We start from the raw sequence: 19,874 nt of genomic DNA on the forward strand, positions 1-19,874 counted from the left end.
TCCGGATTTAGATAGATATAGCCCCTTTTATTATAGATTGATTTTAAGTAATTGACACACCATATATATTTTCGCCCGATTTCAAATAAATTGGGCATCAAACTCCTCATGTTAGTCAGATTGACATCAAAGTTTGCACATCGTACAAAATTGAGCATAAAATTATATAGTTGCGTTTTCTAGAAGTACAGACATAGCCCTACGGATGACCTATTTATATTTGTTTGAAGTCGATTTACATACTTTATGGATAGATCTAGGTAGATTCACATTTAGATAAATATCACATATTCGGTAGACGAAATTTTCAGTTCATACCCCACATAGTATGGAATTCTAAAACGACTTAGTCGATTTAGCCATATGTTGTAATCATTTTTATATATCGACATAAAAACTAAAACGTGAGGTTTGAGAATGAACTGTATCGACCCGCATTTAGGACCAGGTCCTATATAAAACATCCTACCTATTTAATATTTAGCGTGATGGACGGTATTAATTAGGCCTAACCCCTTATATAATGAAAACACCAAGTAGTTGCTAATTCCTACACAATGTTGTCAATATTGGTCCCGCTTATATAATATTGCCCTCTAAATTGGAGTATTTTCAGCATTTTATACACATGTTTCACCGTACCATGCGTTAATAATATATGTCATTGAAATTGCTGAATTTTCTATTTGGTTTACAACAATCGATTGGAAGAATTGTAGTTATATGTATGTTCCCTATGTTTTCATTTCAAAAATTTGTCAGTGTTTCTATGGTGGAGGGTATCCAAAGGTCGGCCCGGCCGAACATAACGCTTTTTTACTTGTTTACAATTGTTCTTATATTTTTGATTGTCATTAAAAACAATACCATGCTTTAGTAAGCCAACATCCCGGACAGAAACATATTTTCAATTAAAAATACTCCTAGCCACTGGTTTTAACATCACGTAAGAGGCTTGAGGTGGAAAAACAGAAAAACTCTCATTTATTCCCTTCCTTTGTTCATAATTCAGCATTTAGGTTATGAGGCAGCAAACAATGCAATTACACAGCATTCCAAGAATCGAAGAAAATAATTAATAATTTGTGAAACATTTAATTTTTTTCTTCGTTCTCCTTCCTTCCTTCATCTCCTTGAGATGCATTGGAACATTTGGCCGGGCCTGTTTGAGGTACGATGTGTTTTCTTACCCAGATAGACATCGCAATTTGACATGGCTATCAGCCAGTCAGGCAGCCTACCAACCCGACAAGGGAAGATACAGCGTATCTTCATTTGATGTTGGCTGAAAACTCTAAACAGTTGTCGGTTGTTGCAACAGGCTCTGGAACAACAAGAACAACAATAAAAAATACTTAAATTACTGCATGCTGGTGGTATTGTCTTTCTCAAGGAAACTATAACACCCAAGATATTGGAGGGCAACAATAAAGCACAACAACAACCACTGACGGAATATTAGTACAAAGTCACAAGGTAAAATTCTTTAATAAAACCATTCGAACATTTGTTCAAGCCATTGCCGATATGATCGTTGAGTTATTGTATCTGCATCTACCATGAGCCAACTAAAAAAAATTGAACGACAAAAAAAAACGGATAAAAGTCGGATGGGCCGACTATATGATACCCTTCACCACTTTCGGTATATTTATACCTGAGATGCATCATTTACATAAAATTGAAAAAAAATATATATGAAACTATTTCTAAATCTGAACTGATTTGAATTATTCTTAACAGACGTCATGCAAGACCTAGTTCGGTAAAATGTGTAAAATTTGGTTCTGTGGTGCCTATTGAATAATTGGATACATATTGGGCGGAATCTCAGTCAAAATATTTTTTTTAACAAATCCACGGCTTCAAAAATATTCAAAACCAGTAAGGAAAGTAGTAAAGTCGGACGGGGCCGACTATATGATACCCTTCACCACTATGGGAATGTTAAACAGGACTATTATAATGAAATTGGATGAAATAAAATATGTGATATTTATCTACATGTGAATCTACCTAGATCTATCCATAAAGTATTTAAATCGAATTCAAACAAATATAAATAGGTCATCCGTTGGGTTATGTCTGTACTTCTAGAAAATGCAACTACGTAATTCTATGCACAATTTTGTATGTTGTGCAAAATTTGATGTCAATCTGACTAACAGGAAGCTCTATCCAAATACTAAGCGATTTCAAACAAACTTGTCACAGGTTAGGTTAGGTTGAATTGAGCCTAGAGTCTAGGCTCAATTCAGCTATATCTAAATCTGGACCGATTTTCTCGAAACTTGGTAGACATCACTCTAGGCTCAATTCAGTACGTTATGCCAAAATTCGTGCAAATAAAAGGATATATAGGGACTTTGGTGCACCATTTACATGAAATCGGACGAAACTATATATGGAAGCTATATCTAAATCTGGACCGATTTTCTCGAAACTTGGCAGACATCACTCTAGGCTCAATTCAGTACGTTATGTCAAATTTCGTGCAAATCGAAAGATATATAGGGACTTTGGTGCACCATTTACATGAAATCGGACGAAACTATATATGAGAGCTATATCTAAATATGAACCGATTTTCTCAAAACTTGGCAGACATCACTCTAGGCTCAATTCAGTACGTTAAGCCAAAATTCTTGCAAATCCAAGGATATATAGGGACTTTGGTGCACCATTTACATGAAATCGGACGAAACTATATATGGGAGCTATATCTAAATCTGGACCGATTTTCACGAAACATGGCAGACATCATTCTAGACCTAAATGATTAAGCTGTACCAAATTTCGCGCAAATCGAAAGATATATAGGGACCGTTTACATTAAATCGGTTAAATATATATGGGAGCTATATCTAAATCTGAACCGATTTTTCCCAATTTCAATAGGGTTCGTCTTTGGGCCGAATAAGTGACCTATGCCAAATTTCATCCAATTCGGATCATAAATGCGACCTGTACTTTGTTTACAATTTAACATGCACAGACAGACAGACAGACGGACGGACATGCATAAATCGACTTAGAAAGTGATTCTATGCATATTCTCAAAAGGAACCATGTGTCTATCTCGTTTCCTTTTGCCTGTTACAAACATATGCACAAAGACATAATACCCTGTACCACAGTGTGGTGAAGGATATAAAAATCCACACCTTCAAAAATATTTAAAAACCAGTAAGGAAAGTAGTAAAGTCGGACGGGCCGACTATATGATACCCTTCACCACTATAAGTATATTAAACAGGGCTAATAACATGAAATTGGATGAAATAAAATATGTGATATTTATCTAAATGTGAATCGACTTAGATCTATCCATAAACATGTCATTCGTTTGTTACAATGGGACAAAAGTATGTAAATCGACTTCAAAAAAATATCAATAGGTCATCCGTTGGGCTATGTCTGTACTTCTAGAAAACGCAACTACGTAATTCTATGCTCAATTTTGTACGTTGTGCAAAATTTGATGCCAATCTGACTAACATGAGGAATTTGATGCCCAATTTACTTAAAATCGGGTGAAAATATATATGGAAGCTATATCCAAATATGAACCGATTTCAACGAAACTAATCACAGGTTAGGTTACACTAATTTCAGTAAGTTTTGTTCCTATCAGCCATATATTGGTCCTTTGGTGCGTCAATTTCTTAAAATCAATCTATAATATATGGAAGCTCTATCTAAATGTCAACCGATTTTCACAAAAACTTGGCACACATCATTCTGTACTAAATTCAGTACGCCAAATTTCGTGCAAATCGAAAGATATATGTGGACTTTGGTGCACCATTTACATGAAATCGGACGATATAGGACGATATAGGAGCTATATCTAAATCTGGACCGATTTTCACGAAACTTGCCAGACATCATTCTAGACCCAAATGATTAGGCTGTACCAAATTTCGTGCAAATCGAAAGATATATAGGGACTTTGGGGCACCATTTACATTAAATCGGACGAAACTATATATGGGAGCTATATCTAAATCGGGGCCGATTTTCTCGAAACTTGGCAGACATCACTCTAGGCTTAATTCAGTACGTTATGCAGAATTTCGTGCAAATCAAAAGATATATAGGGACTTTGGGGCACCATTTACATGAAATCGGACGAAACTATATATGGGAGCTATATCTAAATCTGGACCGATTTTCACGAAACTTGGCAGATATCATTCTAGGCCTAATTGATTAGCCTGTACTAAATTTCGTGCAAATCGAAAGATATATAGGGACCGTTTCCATAAAATCGGGCGAAAATATATATGGGAGCTATATCTAAATCTGAACCGATTTTTCCCAATTTCAATAGGGTTCGTCCTTGGGCCAAACAAATGAACTGTGCCAATTTTCATCCATATCGGATCATAAATGCGACCTGTACTTTGCTCACAAAAATACATGGACAGACAGACAGACGGACAGACGGACGGACGGACGGACGGACATGCATAAATCGACTTAAAAAGTGATTCTATGCATATTCTCAAAAGGAACCATTGGTCTATCTCGTTTCCTTTTGCCTGTTACAAACATATGCACAAAGACATAATACCCTGTACCACAGTGTGGTGAAGGGTATAAAAATCAAGCCTTCAAATATATAAAAAAAATCCATGCCTTGATAATATGCTTCAAAATTATTTTTAAAAATCCACGCCTCGATAATCTACTTCAAAGATATGTTTAAACCAGTAAGGAAAGTAGTAAATTTGGACTGGGCCGACTATATGATACCCATCACCACTTTGGGTAAATTATACATATGTCTTGCATTTGCATGCCAATGTTCCCGCGACGGTCTTTCTCCAACCTATGGTAAATTTAATTTCATTCGGTCAGATTTAGAGTAGTCTGCGCAGCATGGGATAAATTTATGAAAAACGATTTATAGCTAAATTGATACACGCTATTCAGTAAGCTGCACTGTTAAAAAGTTTATCTAAATCAGACACCCGTTCGAAATATATATGTAAGCTATAGCTGCGTACGTATGGATGCATAACGCAATAACGTCCTTCAAGTCTCAATTTGATATGTTGTGCCAAATTTCGTGTTAATCGGACAAACATTAAGAGTTTGGTGCACCATTTATGTAAAATTGGACAAATATATATGCTTATGTGGGAGCTATATCGAAATCTGAGCCGATTCCGAAATTTACCACACATCACTCTAGACTCAATTCAGTATGCTATGCCAAATTTCGTGCACATCGAAGGATATATATGGTCATGGTTCACTATTTACCTAAAATGGGACGAGAATATATTTGGAAGCTACTCTTAAATCTGAACCGATTTTCACGAAATTTAACACACATCGTTCTAGACTCAATTCAGTACGATATGCCAAATTTCGTGGAAATCGAAAGACATATAGGGGCTTTGCTGCACCATTTTCATAAAATCGGACGAAAGTATATATGGGAGCAATATCTAAAGCTGAACCGATTTTCCCCAAACTTACCACTCATTATTCTAGACTAAATTCAGTACACTATGCCAAATTTCGTGCAAATCAAAGGATATAAAAGGGACTTTGGTGCACTATTTACCTAAAATCGGACGAAAATACATATGGGAGCAATATCTAAATCTGAACCGATTTTTCCCAATTTCATCAGGGTTCGCCATTGCGCCAAAATGAGCTTTTTCAAATTTCACCCAATTCGAATCAAAAATGCGACCTGTACTTTGTTTACAATTTAACATGGACAGACAGACGGGCAGATGGTCAAGCGGACTGTTGGACGGACATACATAAATCGGCTTAGAAAGTGGTTCGCCCTTGGGCCAAAATGAGCTGTGTAAAATTTCACCCAATTCGAATCAAAAATGCGACCTGTACTTTGTTTACAATTTAACATGGTCAGACAGACGACCAAGCGGACGGACATGCATAAATCGACTTAAAAGTGATTCTATGCATATTCTCAAAATGAACCATGGTTTTATCTCGTTTCCTTTTGCCTGTTAGAAACGTATGCACAAAGGCATAATAAACTGTTTTTAAAAAAATCCACGGCTTTAAAAGCCCCTGATGATTTTTTGTCTTGAATATCCGCTCATTCAGATTCAGCTATAGTTCCGAATGTGTATTTCAACGATTTCAAAACTAGGCTACCATCAATCACTCATCTGACAGACATAAAACATCGATTTGAAAAATATCTTCCAAATATTCCGATTTTTGGTAGGGTATCATAAAGTCCATCCTAGCTGACATCTGACCCATCGCTTTCTTGTTGTTTTTGTGGGTTATTTTGCCTTCGGTTATTATTTGGTAAAGTGTTGTACGTTGCTGGTACTGGTGCTGTTGGAGATGATGACGATCATCATAATGACTACAACGACGATTTCAATGTTTTCATGTTTGTTCCAATACAAGTTATTAAGCGTCAAAGTACAAGCTTTAACATCAATATAACAATAACAAAAGTAACAACAACATGAACTGGTGTTCAATTCTCTAAGAAACAGCAACAATTGTGGGCTATATAACTTCTACCCGAACTTCAACTCAAAAGGCAAAACGTTTATGGAAAACAGCCGAACAACAAGTCAGACTTGCCTGGCTGCCTGCCAGTCAGCTAGCCGGCAAGCAAGAGCGCACGTTTTTATGAAATATTACCCTGAGGGCGGTACAATTTCGATGCATTTACAACGTCCAGGGTGTCGGTAATTATAGGGAGTTTATGTCTGCGATTTCATTATAATGTCCCGGTTTTTTGTTGTTGTTTACCCATTGATTGCTGAATTAAGTTGAAAAGCAGACAGACAGCCCGGAAGGTTGGCAGGCAGGCAAGCTAGCTGACTGCATGACTGGCTGGTAGATGGACGGACAAGCAGACAGACACAAATATTAACAATTGACCAAGTGCGTTTTCAAATATATTTTGGAATGACAGAAAATGTATATAAGCGAGATCTATAATATATATATATATATATATATTTCTCGAAAGGCTACATTAAGCCATGCCTTCTTGATCCTAATAAAATTCTAAGTCGATTTATCAAAATCTGACTTTTGAATTTATAATAAAGTTTCCATTATTTTAGATGGAAGTTTGAATTTTTTACACACTTTGCTACTATTATTGGGATGTTTGGTATTAGGAATGGAAGGTACCGCTCCAAGTTTGCGAATTTTCAAAACTGCTTACATTCTACAACCAATGTAAATCTTATTTATCGATTTCAGGATTCCAGCTTTATGGGTTTACCCAAAATTTAAATTGTACTAAATTTAGTACACATTCATATACATTTCCAAAACATCCTCCATATTTCAATCCTATACCTCAACCGTGATCAAATTTCATGATTCCAGCTCTATCGGTTCACTCCAATCCATTTTTTGTACCTTATATACTTAGCTGGTTTGTGACAGAACTTTCGTTCCATAAGCCGAACTTAAAAAAGATTTCCAGGCGCGTAGGTCTTTTGCGCAGTTTTTCCAATTTGAAAGACCATATTCGGCAATGTTGTCTTCCACTTGGTCTTTCCATCTTATTCGCGGCCTTCCCCATCTGCGTGAAACATCGCTTTTATATGGCTTCTGGGCTGGGCCATCTTCATCCATTCTCAAAACATGACCTAGCCAACGTAATCGATGCAGCTCAATATGTACAACTCATGGTTCATTCGACGGCGATATTCACCGTCAACGCAGATCGGCCCATAGATCTTTCGGATAATTTTTTTCTCAAACACTCCAAGAGCTGCCTCATCTGCTTGCGCAAGTGCCCATGTTTCAGATCCATATAACAGCACGGGTAGTATCAGCGTCTTGTAGAGTGTGAGTTTGGTTTGGTGGGAGGTGGCCTTGCTTTTGAGTTGTTTGTTGCTCAGACCATAGTAGCATCTGTTGGCCATCACTAACCTTCTCCGAATTTGAAAACTGATGTCAGTCGTTTTGTTTATGGCGGTACAAAGGTATATAAAATCTTTGACTACCTCGAAGCTGTAGTTCTCAAGTTCCACAGTTAGTCCGAGTCTACTGGAAGTCTTGCGCGTTGATACCATCAGCTTGGTCTTCTCGCCGTTTACTGCCAGACCCACTTTGACAGACTCCTTTTCGATTTGTTACAGCTCTCAGTATTCGACACATTATGTCGATGTCATCAGCGTAGGCGAGTAACATGTCTTGTTTGGTGTACAGAGTGCCATTTCTGTTCACTTTTGCGTCTCGTATGACCTTTTGCAGCAGGATGTTAAAAAGATCACACGACAAACTGTCACCTTGTCTGAATCCTCGTTCGGTATTAATGGGCTCTGAAAGGTCCTTTCCGACTTTAACTGCTGATCTTGTCCCAGTTAAAGTTATCCTGAATAGCCGTATTAATTTTTGCAGGAATGCCCAACGCAGACATGGCTTTAAACACCTCTGAACGGATAGGGCTTTCGAATGGGTCTTTATAGTCGACGAATAGTTGGAATGTGTCGATATGTTTTTTGTGTGTTTTTTCCGGGATTTGGCGCAGTCAATGGTGGATTTGTCAGGTCTGAATCCGCATTTATGTGGTCCAATAATGTCATTGACCATTGTCTTCAGTCGTTCACACAGTACGCTCGATAGCAATTTATATGCGATGGGAAGGACACTTATTCCTCTATAGTTGGCACATATCGTCTTGTCTCCTTTTTTGTGCACGGGACACAGGATGCTGAGGTTCCAATCATTGGGCATGTATTTCTTTAGCCAGCTGGTGCATGCTCCTTACCAGCATCTGACCACCGGTCTTCAACAGTTCGGCACATATCATTCTAGACTTAGTTCAGTACGCTATGACAAATTTCTTGCAAATCAAATGATTTTCAGGGACTTAGGTGCACAATTTACCTAAAATCGGGCGAATCTATATATGGGACCTGTATCTAAATCTGAACCGATTTTCACGAAACTTAGCACACGTCATTCTAGACTAAATTCAGTACGCTGTACCAAATTTCGTGAAAATCGAATGATTTTCATATAAAATCGGGCGAAACTATTATGGGAGCTATATATAAATCTGACCAGATTTTCAAGAAATTTTTTTTGGGGCACCATTTACCTAAAATCGACCGAAACTATATATGGGACCTATATGTAAATATGAACCGATTTTCACGAAACTTAGCACACGTCATTCTAGAGTTAATTCAGTACGCTGTACCAAATTTTGAGCAAATGAATGATTTTTAGGGACTTTGGTGCACCGTTTACCTAAAATCGGGTGAAACTATATATGGGATCTATATCTAAATCTGAACCGATTTTCGATTTAGCACACATCATTCCAGATTTAATTTAGTACGCTATGCAAAATTTCGTGCAAATCGAAGGATATATAGGGACTTTGGTACACCATCTATATATATTAAATCGGTCGAACATATATATGGCACAATGTCTAAATCTGAACCGATCTTCAAGAAATTTTACACACATCATTCTACACCTAATTCATCACGCTATGCCAAATTTCGCGGAAATCGAATGATATATAGGGACTTTGTTGAACCATTTACATTAAATCGGGCGAAACTATATATGAAAGCTATATCTAAATCTCAACCGATTTTCGCGAAACTATACACACATCATGCTAGACTTATTTCAGTACGCTATGCCAAATTTCGTGCAAATCAAATGATTTTCAGGGACTTGGGTGCACCATTTACCTAAAATCGCGCGAAACTATATATGGGAGCTATATCTAAATCTGACCCGATTTTCGCGAAACTTAGCACACATCATTCTAAACTTACTTCAGTACGCTGTACCAAATTTCGTGCAAATCGAATGATTTTCAGGGACTTTGGTGCACCATATACCTAAAATCGGGCGAAACTATATGGGAGCTACATCTAAATCTGAACCGATTTTTCCCAATTTCAATAGGGTTCGTCCTTGGGCCGAATAAGTGACCTATGCCAAATTTCATCTAGTTCGGACCATAAATGCGACCTGTATATTGTTTACAATTTAACATGGACAGACAGACGGACGGACATGCATAAATCGACTCAGAAAGTGATTCTATGCATATTCTCAAAAGGATCCATGGGTGTATCTCGATTCCTTTTGCCTGTTACAAACATATGCACAAAGACATAATACCCTGTACCACAGTGTGGTGAAGGGTATAAATATTGAACAACTAGCTCAGGGTAAAGCCATTGAAATTCCAAAAAGTGCAAAAACTTACGAAAAAAGACTCAAAAGAACTAAAGAGTTGCTTCGCTTGGCCGAAAGTGGTGAACTGCCGAATTTGGTTTGGCAGTTTGTAAACAAACAAAATGATCGTGTTTACTTGGCCACCAGAACTCAAGCGCCGGCCATGGTGATGGTGTAGGCCGCCATAACAGCCGATGGTCGCTCTCTGCTCGTATTAATCGACCGTGGCATCATTAAAGCCTTGGACACGCAAACAATTTGGCCGGAGACCTTGGACATTCCAACTGGACTCAGCACGCGCCTCCCAAGAATGGTTACAAAATGAGGTTCCTCGCTTTATTTTTCAGCGCACAATGGCCACCAAAATCTCCGGATACCAATCCGTTGTTCTATTGTATCTGGAGTATTTTGGAAAGCATTGTTGCCACTAAAATATATATTACATATATATTTTCGTCCGATTTCATGTAAATTGTGTACCAAAGTCCCTATATATCTTTCGATTGCACGAAATTTGGCATAGCGTACTGAATTGAGTCTAAAACCAGTGAGCGGAGCAGTATAGTCGGACGGGGCCGACCATATGATACCCTACACAACTTCCATGAAAATCTAACTTTCGGTGGTACTATATTCTGAGCTTGGGCAATATTTTGCGATATTTGCTCCCTCCTATAATTATTTGTCCAGATTCCCTTCACCGTGGGTTGTGTTGTGATGTTCGGCTTTCAATTGCGGACTATAAATCGACTCGAAAAAAATACAAAAATAAGTTTTCAGTTCACTTCATCCCAAAATTATTATCTGATCATCATCGAAAATTATAGGCGTTGTCCTTCATCATAACTGAAACCTCATGGAACATTTAAAAGTCATCTGCGCTATATTTCCGCCTTCCAGTGTGGTAAAGGTTTACTAAATAATATCTCAGTACGTAAGCACCTGTAAATATTTAAGTGTAACTCCCACATCTGAGTTCATACGACCATATAAATAGTATCAATTTAAAGGTCAACCATTCCTCTTGGATATGCTATCAACTTCTTGGGTCTTTGTTCTTCAGGGGTAAATATATACGCTATAGAATATAAATTTTGTAATTTTTCACACAAAAGTTAGGGTCCATTTGACCCGCTAAATATTGACCGATCTTTATCAAAACATTCATGCTGATTATCTGGCCCGATCCAATTCTCCATGCAAAAATTCGCGGTGATTGGGCCTAATTGCAGCCTCTGGAGCGACCAGAAAAACCGACAAAAATAAAGTTTTTGGTCCATTTCATCCCCTAAATATTAACCGATCTTTTCCAAAAACAATATGGGTCTTCATTGGCCAGAACCCATCCTACATGCAAAATTTCGTGAAGATTGGTTCATAACTGTTTCCTGTATCGTGTTTACAAATTATAATGGACAGACAGACGGACGGACGGACACACATGTCTAGATCGACTCAGCTAGTTGAGATATGACGATCGGTATACTTAAAGGTGGGTCGAGGATAAATATTTCGTGGCGTTACAAACTCTTGGGGCTGAACAAAGCTATAATACCCTGACAACATAGTTGTTTAGGGTATAATTATGTGTGTAAAATTTCTTGAAAATCGGTTGAGATTTAGATATAGCTCCCATACATATTTTTGTCCGATTTCACGTAAATGGTGTACCAAAGTCCCTATATATCTTCCGATCTGCACGAAATTTGGCATAACGTACTGAATTGAGTCTAGAATGATGTGTTTCGTCCGATTTTAAGTGGGACCCAAGGACCCAAAATATGTCCATTAGGAACAAAACGTGCATAAATTAGTCTAAGTTAGTCTGTAATTTCCATATCTATTTTCATCCTATTTTAAGTAAATGGTGCACCAAACTCTTCAGGTTTTTCAGAATAGAATGACGTAATTGCGTGTTAATTGGGCTCTAAATATTCAACGGGTGCTCGATTGATAATTGCTTTAAATCGGTTTACATAATTTGGTCCCATTGTAACAAACGAATGACATGTTTATGGATAGATCTGGGTAGATTCACATTTTGATAAATATCACATATTTTATTTCATCCAGTTTCATGTTAATAGTCCTTTTTAATATACCCATAGTGGTGAAGGGTATCATATTGTCGGCCCACTCCGAATTTACTACCTTCCTTACTGGTTTCATTTATAAAAGTGAAATTTTACACATATTTTTTTCAAATGTTGAACAGACTTTTTATTATGTTGTCAGGGTATTATAGCTTTGTGCAGCACCAAATGTTTGTAACGCCGCGAAATATTGGTCCTAGACCCACCTTTAAGTATACCGATCGTCATATCTCGACTAGCTGAGTCGATCTTGACATGTGTGTCCGTCCGTCCGTCCGTCTGTCCATTATAATTTGTAAACACGATACAGGCCACAGTTATGGACCAATCTTCGCGAAACTTTGCATGTAGGATGGGCTCTGGCCAATGAAGAGCCCTATTTGGGAAAGATCGGTTAATATTTAGGGGATGAAATGGACCAAATACTAAATTTTTTCGGTTTTTCTGGTCGCTCCAGAGACCGCAGTTATAGTCCGAACATCGTGAAATTTTGCATGGAGAAGAGGATCGGGCCAAAGAATAAGCATGCCTGTTTTGATAAAGATTGGTCAATATTTAGCGGGTCAAATGGACCCTGAATTTTGTGTGAAAAATTACAAAATTTGTATTCTATAGCGTATATATTTACCCCTGAAGGACATAGAACCGAGAAGTTGATATTATATCGAAGAGAAGTGGTTGATCTTTAAATTAATACCAATTATATTGTTGTATGTGCTCGGATGTGGGAGTTACACCTAAATATTTACAGGTATCTCCGTATTCGTATATTATTTAGTAACCCATTATCACTCTAGAGAGCGGAACTATAGCGCTGATAGCTTTGAAATGTTTCATGAAGTTCCAGGTATGGTCAAGAACAACGCCTATAAATTTCGGTGATGATCAGATAATAATTTTGGAATGAAGTGGACCGAAAACTTAATTTTTTGTGTTATTTTCGAGTCGATCTAGAGACCACAAATGAAAGCCGAACAACACAACACAACCCACGGTGAAGGGAATCTGTACAATAGCTGTACTGAATACTCGTAATATTCGGAAAATATGCCAGTGTGAGGAAGAGGTGCTGTTTACCTTTAATCGGACAAGAGGGTGCAAATATCACGAAATATTGCCCAGACTCGGAATAAACTACCGCAGAAAATTTGAGTTCCGTGGTAGTTGTGTAGGGTATCGTATGGTCGGCCCCGTCCGACTATACTGCTCCGCTCACTGCTTTTTTTTTAACAGTACGCCTTAACATTTTGCCTGCAGTAAGTCCCATTGTACGAAAAAGACTCTAAGTCTGGCAGAATAAAATGAAATTTAGCATAGTCGGTTCGTCGGTTCACATATAGATGAATATCACATATTTAAATTCGTTCAATTTCATGTCAATGTTTCTCGAAAAAGTGGCATCTGATAGGAAAAAATATTTAGAGTATACCAAAGAGGTGAAGGGTATCATATAGTCGGCCCACTCCGAATTTACTACCTTCCTTACTGGTTTCATTTATAAAAGTGCAATTTTACACATATTTTTTTTCAAATGTTGAAAAAGCGTATTTTAATGTATTTTTTAAGCAATTTTATTTTTTTCCAAACACAGCATTTTTCTCGTACATTTCAAACAAATATTAACAATTATACTGAAAACTAAAACTACCACAAACAGCGTTATGACGAAAAACATGATAACATCGATATTATAAAATTGCCACGTATTCAGATTGTGCCCCAAATGGACGAGATGTGGGGCTCCGCTATGCCTCAAAACATATTCTATCCAATAAATTGCCGTCTGCATTGGTGTAGTCTGTCTGTCACGGAATTGAAATGATTTTAGTTTTGCCAATTTCATATATTTTTCATTTTGCACAAGTTCAACTATGGCCTTATAGATTTCTTGGTCATGCAATGATTTTGCTGAAATTTTCAATGAAATTCCAGTACGGATTTTTTCCACAAAATTAAACATTTCACCAGTTGCAATGTGAGAACTTTTTAGACCCAAAATCGGTATGCCATAGTGAATACTTTCGACAACACTTAAGTAACTACCGTGAGATATAAGTAATTTACAATTTGGATGGCTGAGAATACCGTGGTGCGATAAATTCCTAAAGAAATATACATTGCCGGGTACGCGCAATACTGCGGATGGATATTGCGGGGTATTCCATAATATCATGGGTTTCATCATGCCAAATTGATTCAAAACAATCTGCATCACATTATCTGGGAAATGTTCGGCCAAGGCAACATATATGAAACCTCCTTGGGTTTGAAGCATTGTCAGAATGTCTATGGGCAAGGGTTCCGGTACCTCGGGAATATGTAACCCGGCAACTTCAATCATATTTGGTACGTACGGCTTGGGTGTACTTATGGTGTGATGATCATTCAATAGAACCAATGATATATTCTTTTGCACCTGTTCCACAGTTTTAGTGGCATTTGGAAAACGAGATTGATAATATTTCTTGTTCATTGGCATAAATTCGTAATCATGAAACACTGTGGCAAGCACACACAGCACCACATTTAAAGATCTCTCCAAAAAGCTCATATTTTCATCGTAACGATGGGCCATCATTAGACTCGGCACATACGAGAGAGGTGCAGAGTTTCGAAATAGACTATCTAGAGGGGAACTTGACCCGATGGTGGAAATGCCCACAATTGGTGCATTAAAATGTTGAGCTAGTCCATATAGCGATTCGGAGAACATTGAATTCCACAAAACCAAATCGAATGATTCGCTTTCCATCAGATCTCGTATTAAAGCATTGTGGAGAATATTGTCACACATTTGAAATCCAAGATTAAACATTGCGCCCGTGGTATTGAAATGGTCCAAACCAATTTCTTTACTTATTCCACGAGTTACATCTGTATAACAAGAAAATATATATTTTTTGTAAATATCATTTGTTTATCATACCACTGTGCAACTTACTTCTATTGAACTTAAAATTCTCTTCTATTGCAATCGAACGCAAATTTTTTACCTCTGCAGTTTGTGGAAAATTTGTAATGGACGTTACAGAATGGCCACGCTCAGCCAACTTAAGTAGAAGCGGTTCAAGAAATGCATATTGTGCTGGACCTTCAAAACCAAATATAGACAATATGCGAGCCGTTTGGCCCGCTTGTTTACCAATGAATATCAAAAATGCCACTAAACCTATAGTGAAGCGCATTTTTAGTTCAACTGAGCGATAATCGAAATCAATTTGAACATGTGTGTTTATCTACCGGCATTGTTGTTCACCGATAAGGTTCAAAATCAATAAACCACTAACGTATTAAATATATTGTTGTAATTGTTGTTGTTGTTTTTTAATGTTTTTAGATAAAGTCAAAAATTGAAATTACAATTTTTTTATTAAATGGTCCCAGCATGGAGGCACACATACGGTTACTACCTTTAATGATACTAAAGTAATTAAAGAGGAAAATTACCATTTATACCCTACAGTACAGGGTGGTAGAGCCCGACTTGTTGTTCCTCGAGTCGATTTATGCATGTCCGTCCGTCTGTAGATATAAAATTGTAGACAAATCACAGGACGAATTTATACAAGAGATGTCTGGTTTCATAATTTTTGGAATCGAATCGTTACAAAAATCGGTTTTATCTGAAAATCCGATTCCAAAAATTTGTGGATCCGGACTTGTTTTCCGTGTATAGATATATACAACTACACTTAAACAATCAGTTAACGGAATACATACCTCCTAGTTAATATGCCGATAACGGTATAATGTTCTTTCCAATTAGACTTCGAAATATTTCGAATTCCCATATCTGAAAAAAGACATAAAATATTTATTGAATTATTGATTTGAAGCATTATCGAATCGCAACGGATGCATCTAAATGACGATGTGTAATGTGAGGGGTATTTTGATATACCCTTCACCACACTGTGGTACAAGGTATTATGTGTTTGTGCATATGTCTTGTAACAGGCAAACGAGATAGACACATGGTTACTTTTGAGGATATGCATCGAATCACATTCAGAGTCGATATATGCATTCCGTCCATCCGTCTGTCTGTATATTAAATTGTACAGGTCGCATATATGATCCGAATTGGATGAAATTTGCCACAGTGACGAACCCTATTGACATTAGGGAAAATCGGTTCAGATTTATATATATATATATATATATATATTTTCATCCGATTCAAGGTAAATGATGTACCAAATTCCCTATATATCTTTCGATATGCACGAAAGGACCTATCGGAGCCCTTCAATACCGAACGAGGATTCAGACAAGGTGACAGTTTGTCGTGTGATCTTTTTAACATCCTACTGGAAAAGGTCATACGAGACGCAAAGGTGAACAGAAATGGCACTCTGTACACCAAACAACAGTAAACGGCAGTAAACGGCGAGAAGACCAAGCTGATGGTATCAGCGCGCAAGACGTCCAGTAGACTCGGACCAACTGTGGAACTTGGGAACTACAGCTTCGAGGTAGTTAACACTAGATTGCCGAAGGCGGTCATTTGACCCCTCTTCAATTTCAAGTACAAAAACAAATGTGCATATAATGACATTTTTTTTAAAAATTTGGTGACTTTTTTAAAGCAAACGTAATTCTATGTGTTACAAAAAGTCACCAAATTTTTTAAAAAAAATGTCATTATATGCACATTTGTTTTTGTACTTGAAATTGAAGAGGGGTTAAAATGACCGCCTTCGGCAATCTAGTGTTAAAGACTTTATATACCTTGGTACCGCCATAAATAAAACAAATGACATCAGTTTTGAAATTCGGAGAAGGATTGTGATGGCCGACAGATGCTACTATGGTCTAAGTAAGCAGTTTAGGAACAAGGCCACCTCCCGCCAGACCAAACTCACACTTTACAAGACGCTGATACTACCCGTGCTATTATATGGATCAGAAGCATGGGTATTTGCGCAAGCAGATGAGGCAGCTCTTGGGGTGTTTGAGAGAAAAATTCTCCGAAAGATCTACGGGCCGATCTGCGTCGACCGTGAATATCGACGTCGAATGAACCATGAGCTTTACAATTTATACGCGGACATCGACATAGTCAGTCGTATTGAGCTGCAGCGACTACGGTGGCTAGGCCATGTTGTGCGGATGAATGAATATGCCCCAGCTCAAATGGCATATAAAAATGAGCCTACTGATGGTTCCCGCAGAAGGGGAAGGCCACGAATTAGATGGAAAGACCAAGTAGAAAACAACATCTTGGAACGTGGTCTTCCAAATTGGTGGACTTGCGCACAAGACTTACGCGCTTGGAAATCTTTTTTAAGTTCGGCTTATGGAACAACCGTTCTGAAACAAGCCAGCTAAGTATGTAAATAATGCACGAAATTTGGTACAGCGTATTCAATTAAGTCTAGAATGAGGTGTGTTAATTTTCGTGAAAATCGGTTCAGATATCGATCCCATATATATTTTCGTCCGATTTAATGTAAATTGTGTACCAAAGTCTGTCGCCTTGCTGGAGGTTGCAAAATATATTCTTTTAAAAATCCACGCCTTGCTGGAAGTTGCAAAATATATTCTTTTAAAAATCCACGCCTTGCTGGAGGTTGCAAAATATATTCTTTTAAAAATCCACGCCTTGCTGGAGGTTGCAAAATATATTCTTTTAAAAATCCACGCCTTGCTGGAGGTTGCAAAATATATTCTTTTAAAAATCCACGCCTTGCTGGAGGTTGCAAAATATATTCTTTTAAAAATCCACGCCTTGCTGGAGGTTGCAAAATATATTCTTTTAAAAATCCACGCCTTGCTGGAGGTTGCAAAATATATTCTTTTAAAAATCCACGCCTTGCTGGAGGTTGCAAAATATATTCTTTTAAAAATCCACGCCTTGCTGGAGGTTGCAAAATATATTCTTTTAAAAATCCACGCCTTGCTGGAGGTTGCAAAATATATTCTTTTAAAAATCCACGCCTTGCTGGAGGTTGCAAAATATATTCTTTTAAAAATCCACGCCTTGCTGGAGGTTGCAAAATATATTCTTTTAAAAATCCACGCCTTGCTGGAGGTTGCAAAATATATTCTTTTAAAAATCCACGCCTTGCTGGAGGTTGCAAAATATATTCTTTTAAAAATCCACGCCTTGCTGGAGGTTGCAAAATATATTCTTTTAAAAATCCACGCCTTGCTGGAGGTTGCAAAATATATTCTTTTAAAAATCCACGCCTTGCTGGAGGTTGCAAAATATATTCTTTTAAAAATCCACGCCTTGCTGGAGGTTGCAAAATATATTCTTCAAAAATCCACGGCATGTTGGAGGTTCCAAAAAATATTCTTTTAAAAATCCACGCCTTGCTGGAGGTTGCAAAATATATTCTTTTAAAAATCCACACCTTGCTGGAGGTTGCAAAATATATTCTTCAAAAATCCACGGCATGTTGGAGGTTCCAAAAAAAAATTCTTTTTAAAATCCACGCCTTGCTGGACGTTGCAAAATATATTCTTTTAAAAATCCACGCCTTGTTGGAGGTTCCAAAAAATATTCTTTTAGAAATCCACGGCATGTTGGAGGTTCCAAAAAATATTCTTTTAAAAATCTACGCATTGATGGAGGTTGCAAAATATATTCTTCAAAAATCCACGGCATGTTGGAGGTTCCAAAAAATATTCTTCAAAAATCCACTGCATGTTGGAGGTTTCAAAAAACATTCTTCAAAAATCCACGGCATGTTGGAGGTTCCAAAAAATATTCTTCAAAAATCCACGGCATGTTTGAGGTTCCAAAAAACATTCTTCAAAAATCCACGGCATGTTGGAGGTTCCAAAAAATATTCTTCAAAAATCCACGGCATGTTGGAGGTTCCAAAAAATATTCTTCAAAAATCCACGGCATGTTGGAGGTTCCAAAAAATATTCTTTAAAAAATCCACGCCATGTTGGAGGTTAAAAAAAAAGTTCTTTTAAAAATCCACGCCTTGTTGGAGGTTCCAAAAATATATTCTTTTAAAAATCCACAGGTTGCAAAATATATTCTTTAAAAAATCCGCGCCTTGCTGGAGGTTGCAAAATATATTCTTTTAAAAATCCACGCCTTGGTGGAGGTTCCAAAAAATATTCTTTTAAAAATCCTCGCCTTGTTGGAGGTTCCAAAAAATATTCTCTTCCTTTCAAGCGTAAAATAAACACCCTTTATTCAATCGTGCTCAAGAAGAAAAGACACAAGACAAATGTCTTGAAATTGTTCACATCGAATAATTTCAGACAACAACAGCAATAACAACGAAATAAAACCGTCGATAATAGAGATCGAATATATTTTGATCTTTTCTTGCATTGATAATGGATGGATATAAAAAAACAACTACAAGAGAAACAACAATAATCGAACATAAAAATATGAAACGTAATCTCAAGGCAATTCAAATCGCAAAGCAGTAGTCATCGTGGGCTGGACACAACAGAATCAAAAAAAAAAAAAAAAAAAAAAAAAAATCTACAATCCTTGGCCCTAGCCTTAGCCCTTTTATTCTTGTTGTTTGGTTTTTGTTTTCATTGGTCCAAAAAAATAAAATGCATAAAGAAAAAGGGTGCGTTTAGCTATAATTATGGATTCCAGTGTTATGCAGG

At 37.2% G+C, this 19,874-nt stretch overlaps 1 protein-coding gene across 1 annotated transcript; it reads right to left on the reverse strand.

Annotated features, from left to right (window-relative positions):
- Positions 1–1,294: 1,294 nt before the first annotated feature.
- LOC133332850 (UDP-glycosyltransferase UGT4-like) lies at positions 1,295–15,466 on the reverse strand. The gene is made up of 3 exons (XM_061541220.1): positions 15,211–15,466; positions 13,930–15,155; positions 1,295–1,324 (listed from the first exon to the last, which is right to left on the reverse strand). Exons 1-3 carry the CDS (start codon positions 15,464–15,466, stop codon positions 1,295–1,297), a joined length of 1,512 nt encoding a protein of 503 aa, XP_061397204.1.
- Between the last annotated feature and the right edge of the window lie 4,408 nt (positions 15,467–19,874).

The sequence above is a fragment of the Musca vetustissima genome, unplaced genomic scaffold, assembly GCF_032173495.1.
Source record: "Musca vetustissima isolate MV318-11 ecotype Yass unplaced genomic scaffold, APGP_CSIRO_Mvet_v1 utg154975, whole genome shotgun sequence".
In the NCBI taxonomy this organism is placed as follows: Eukaryota; Metazoa; Arthropoda; class Insecta; order Diptera; family Muscidae; genus Musca; species Musca vetustissima.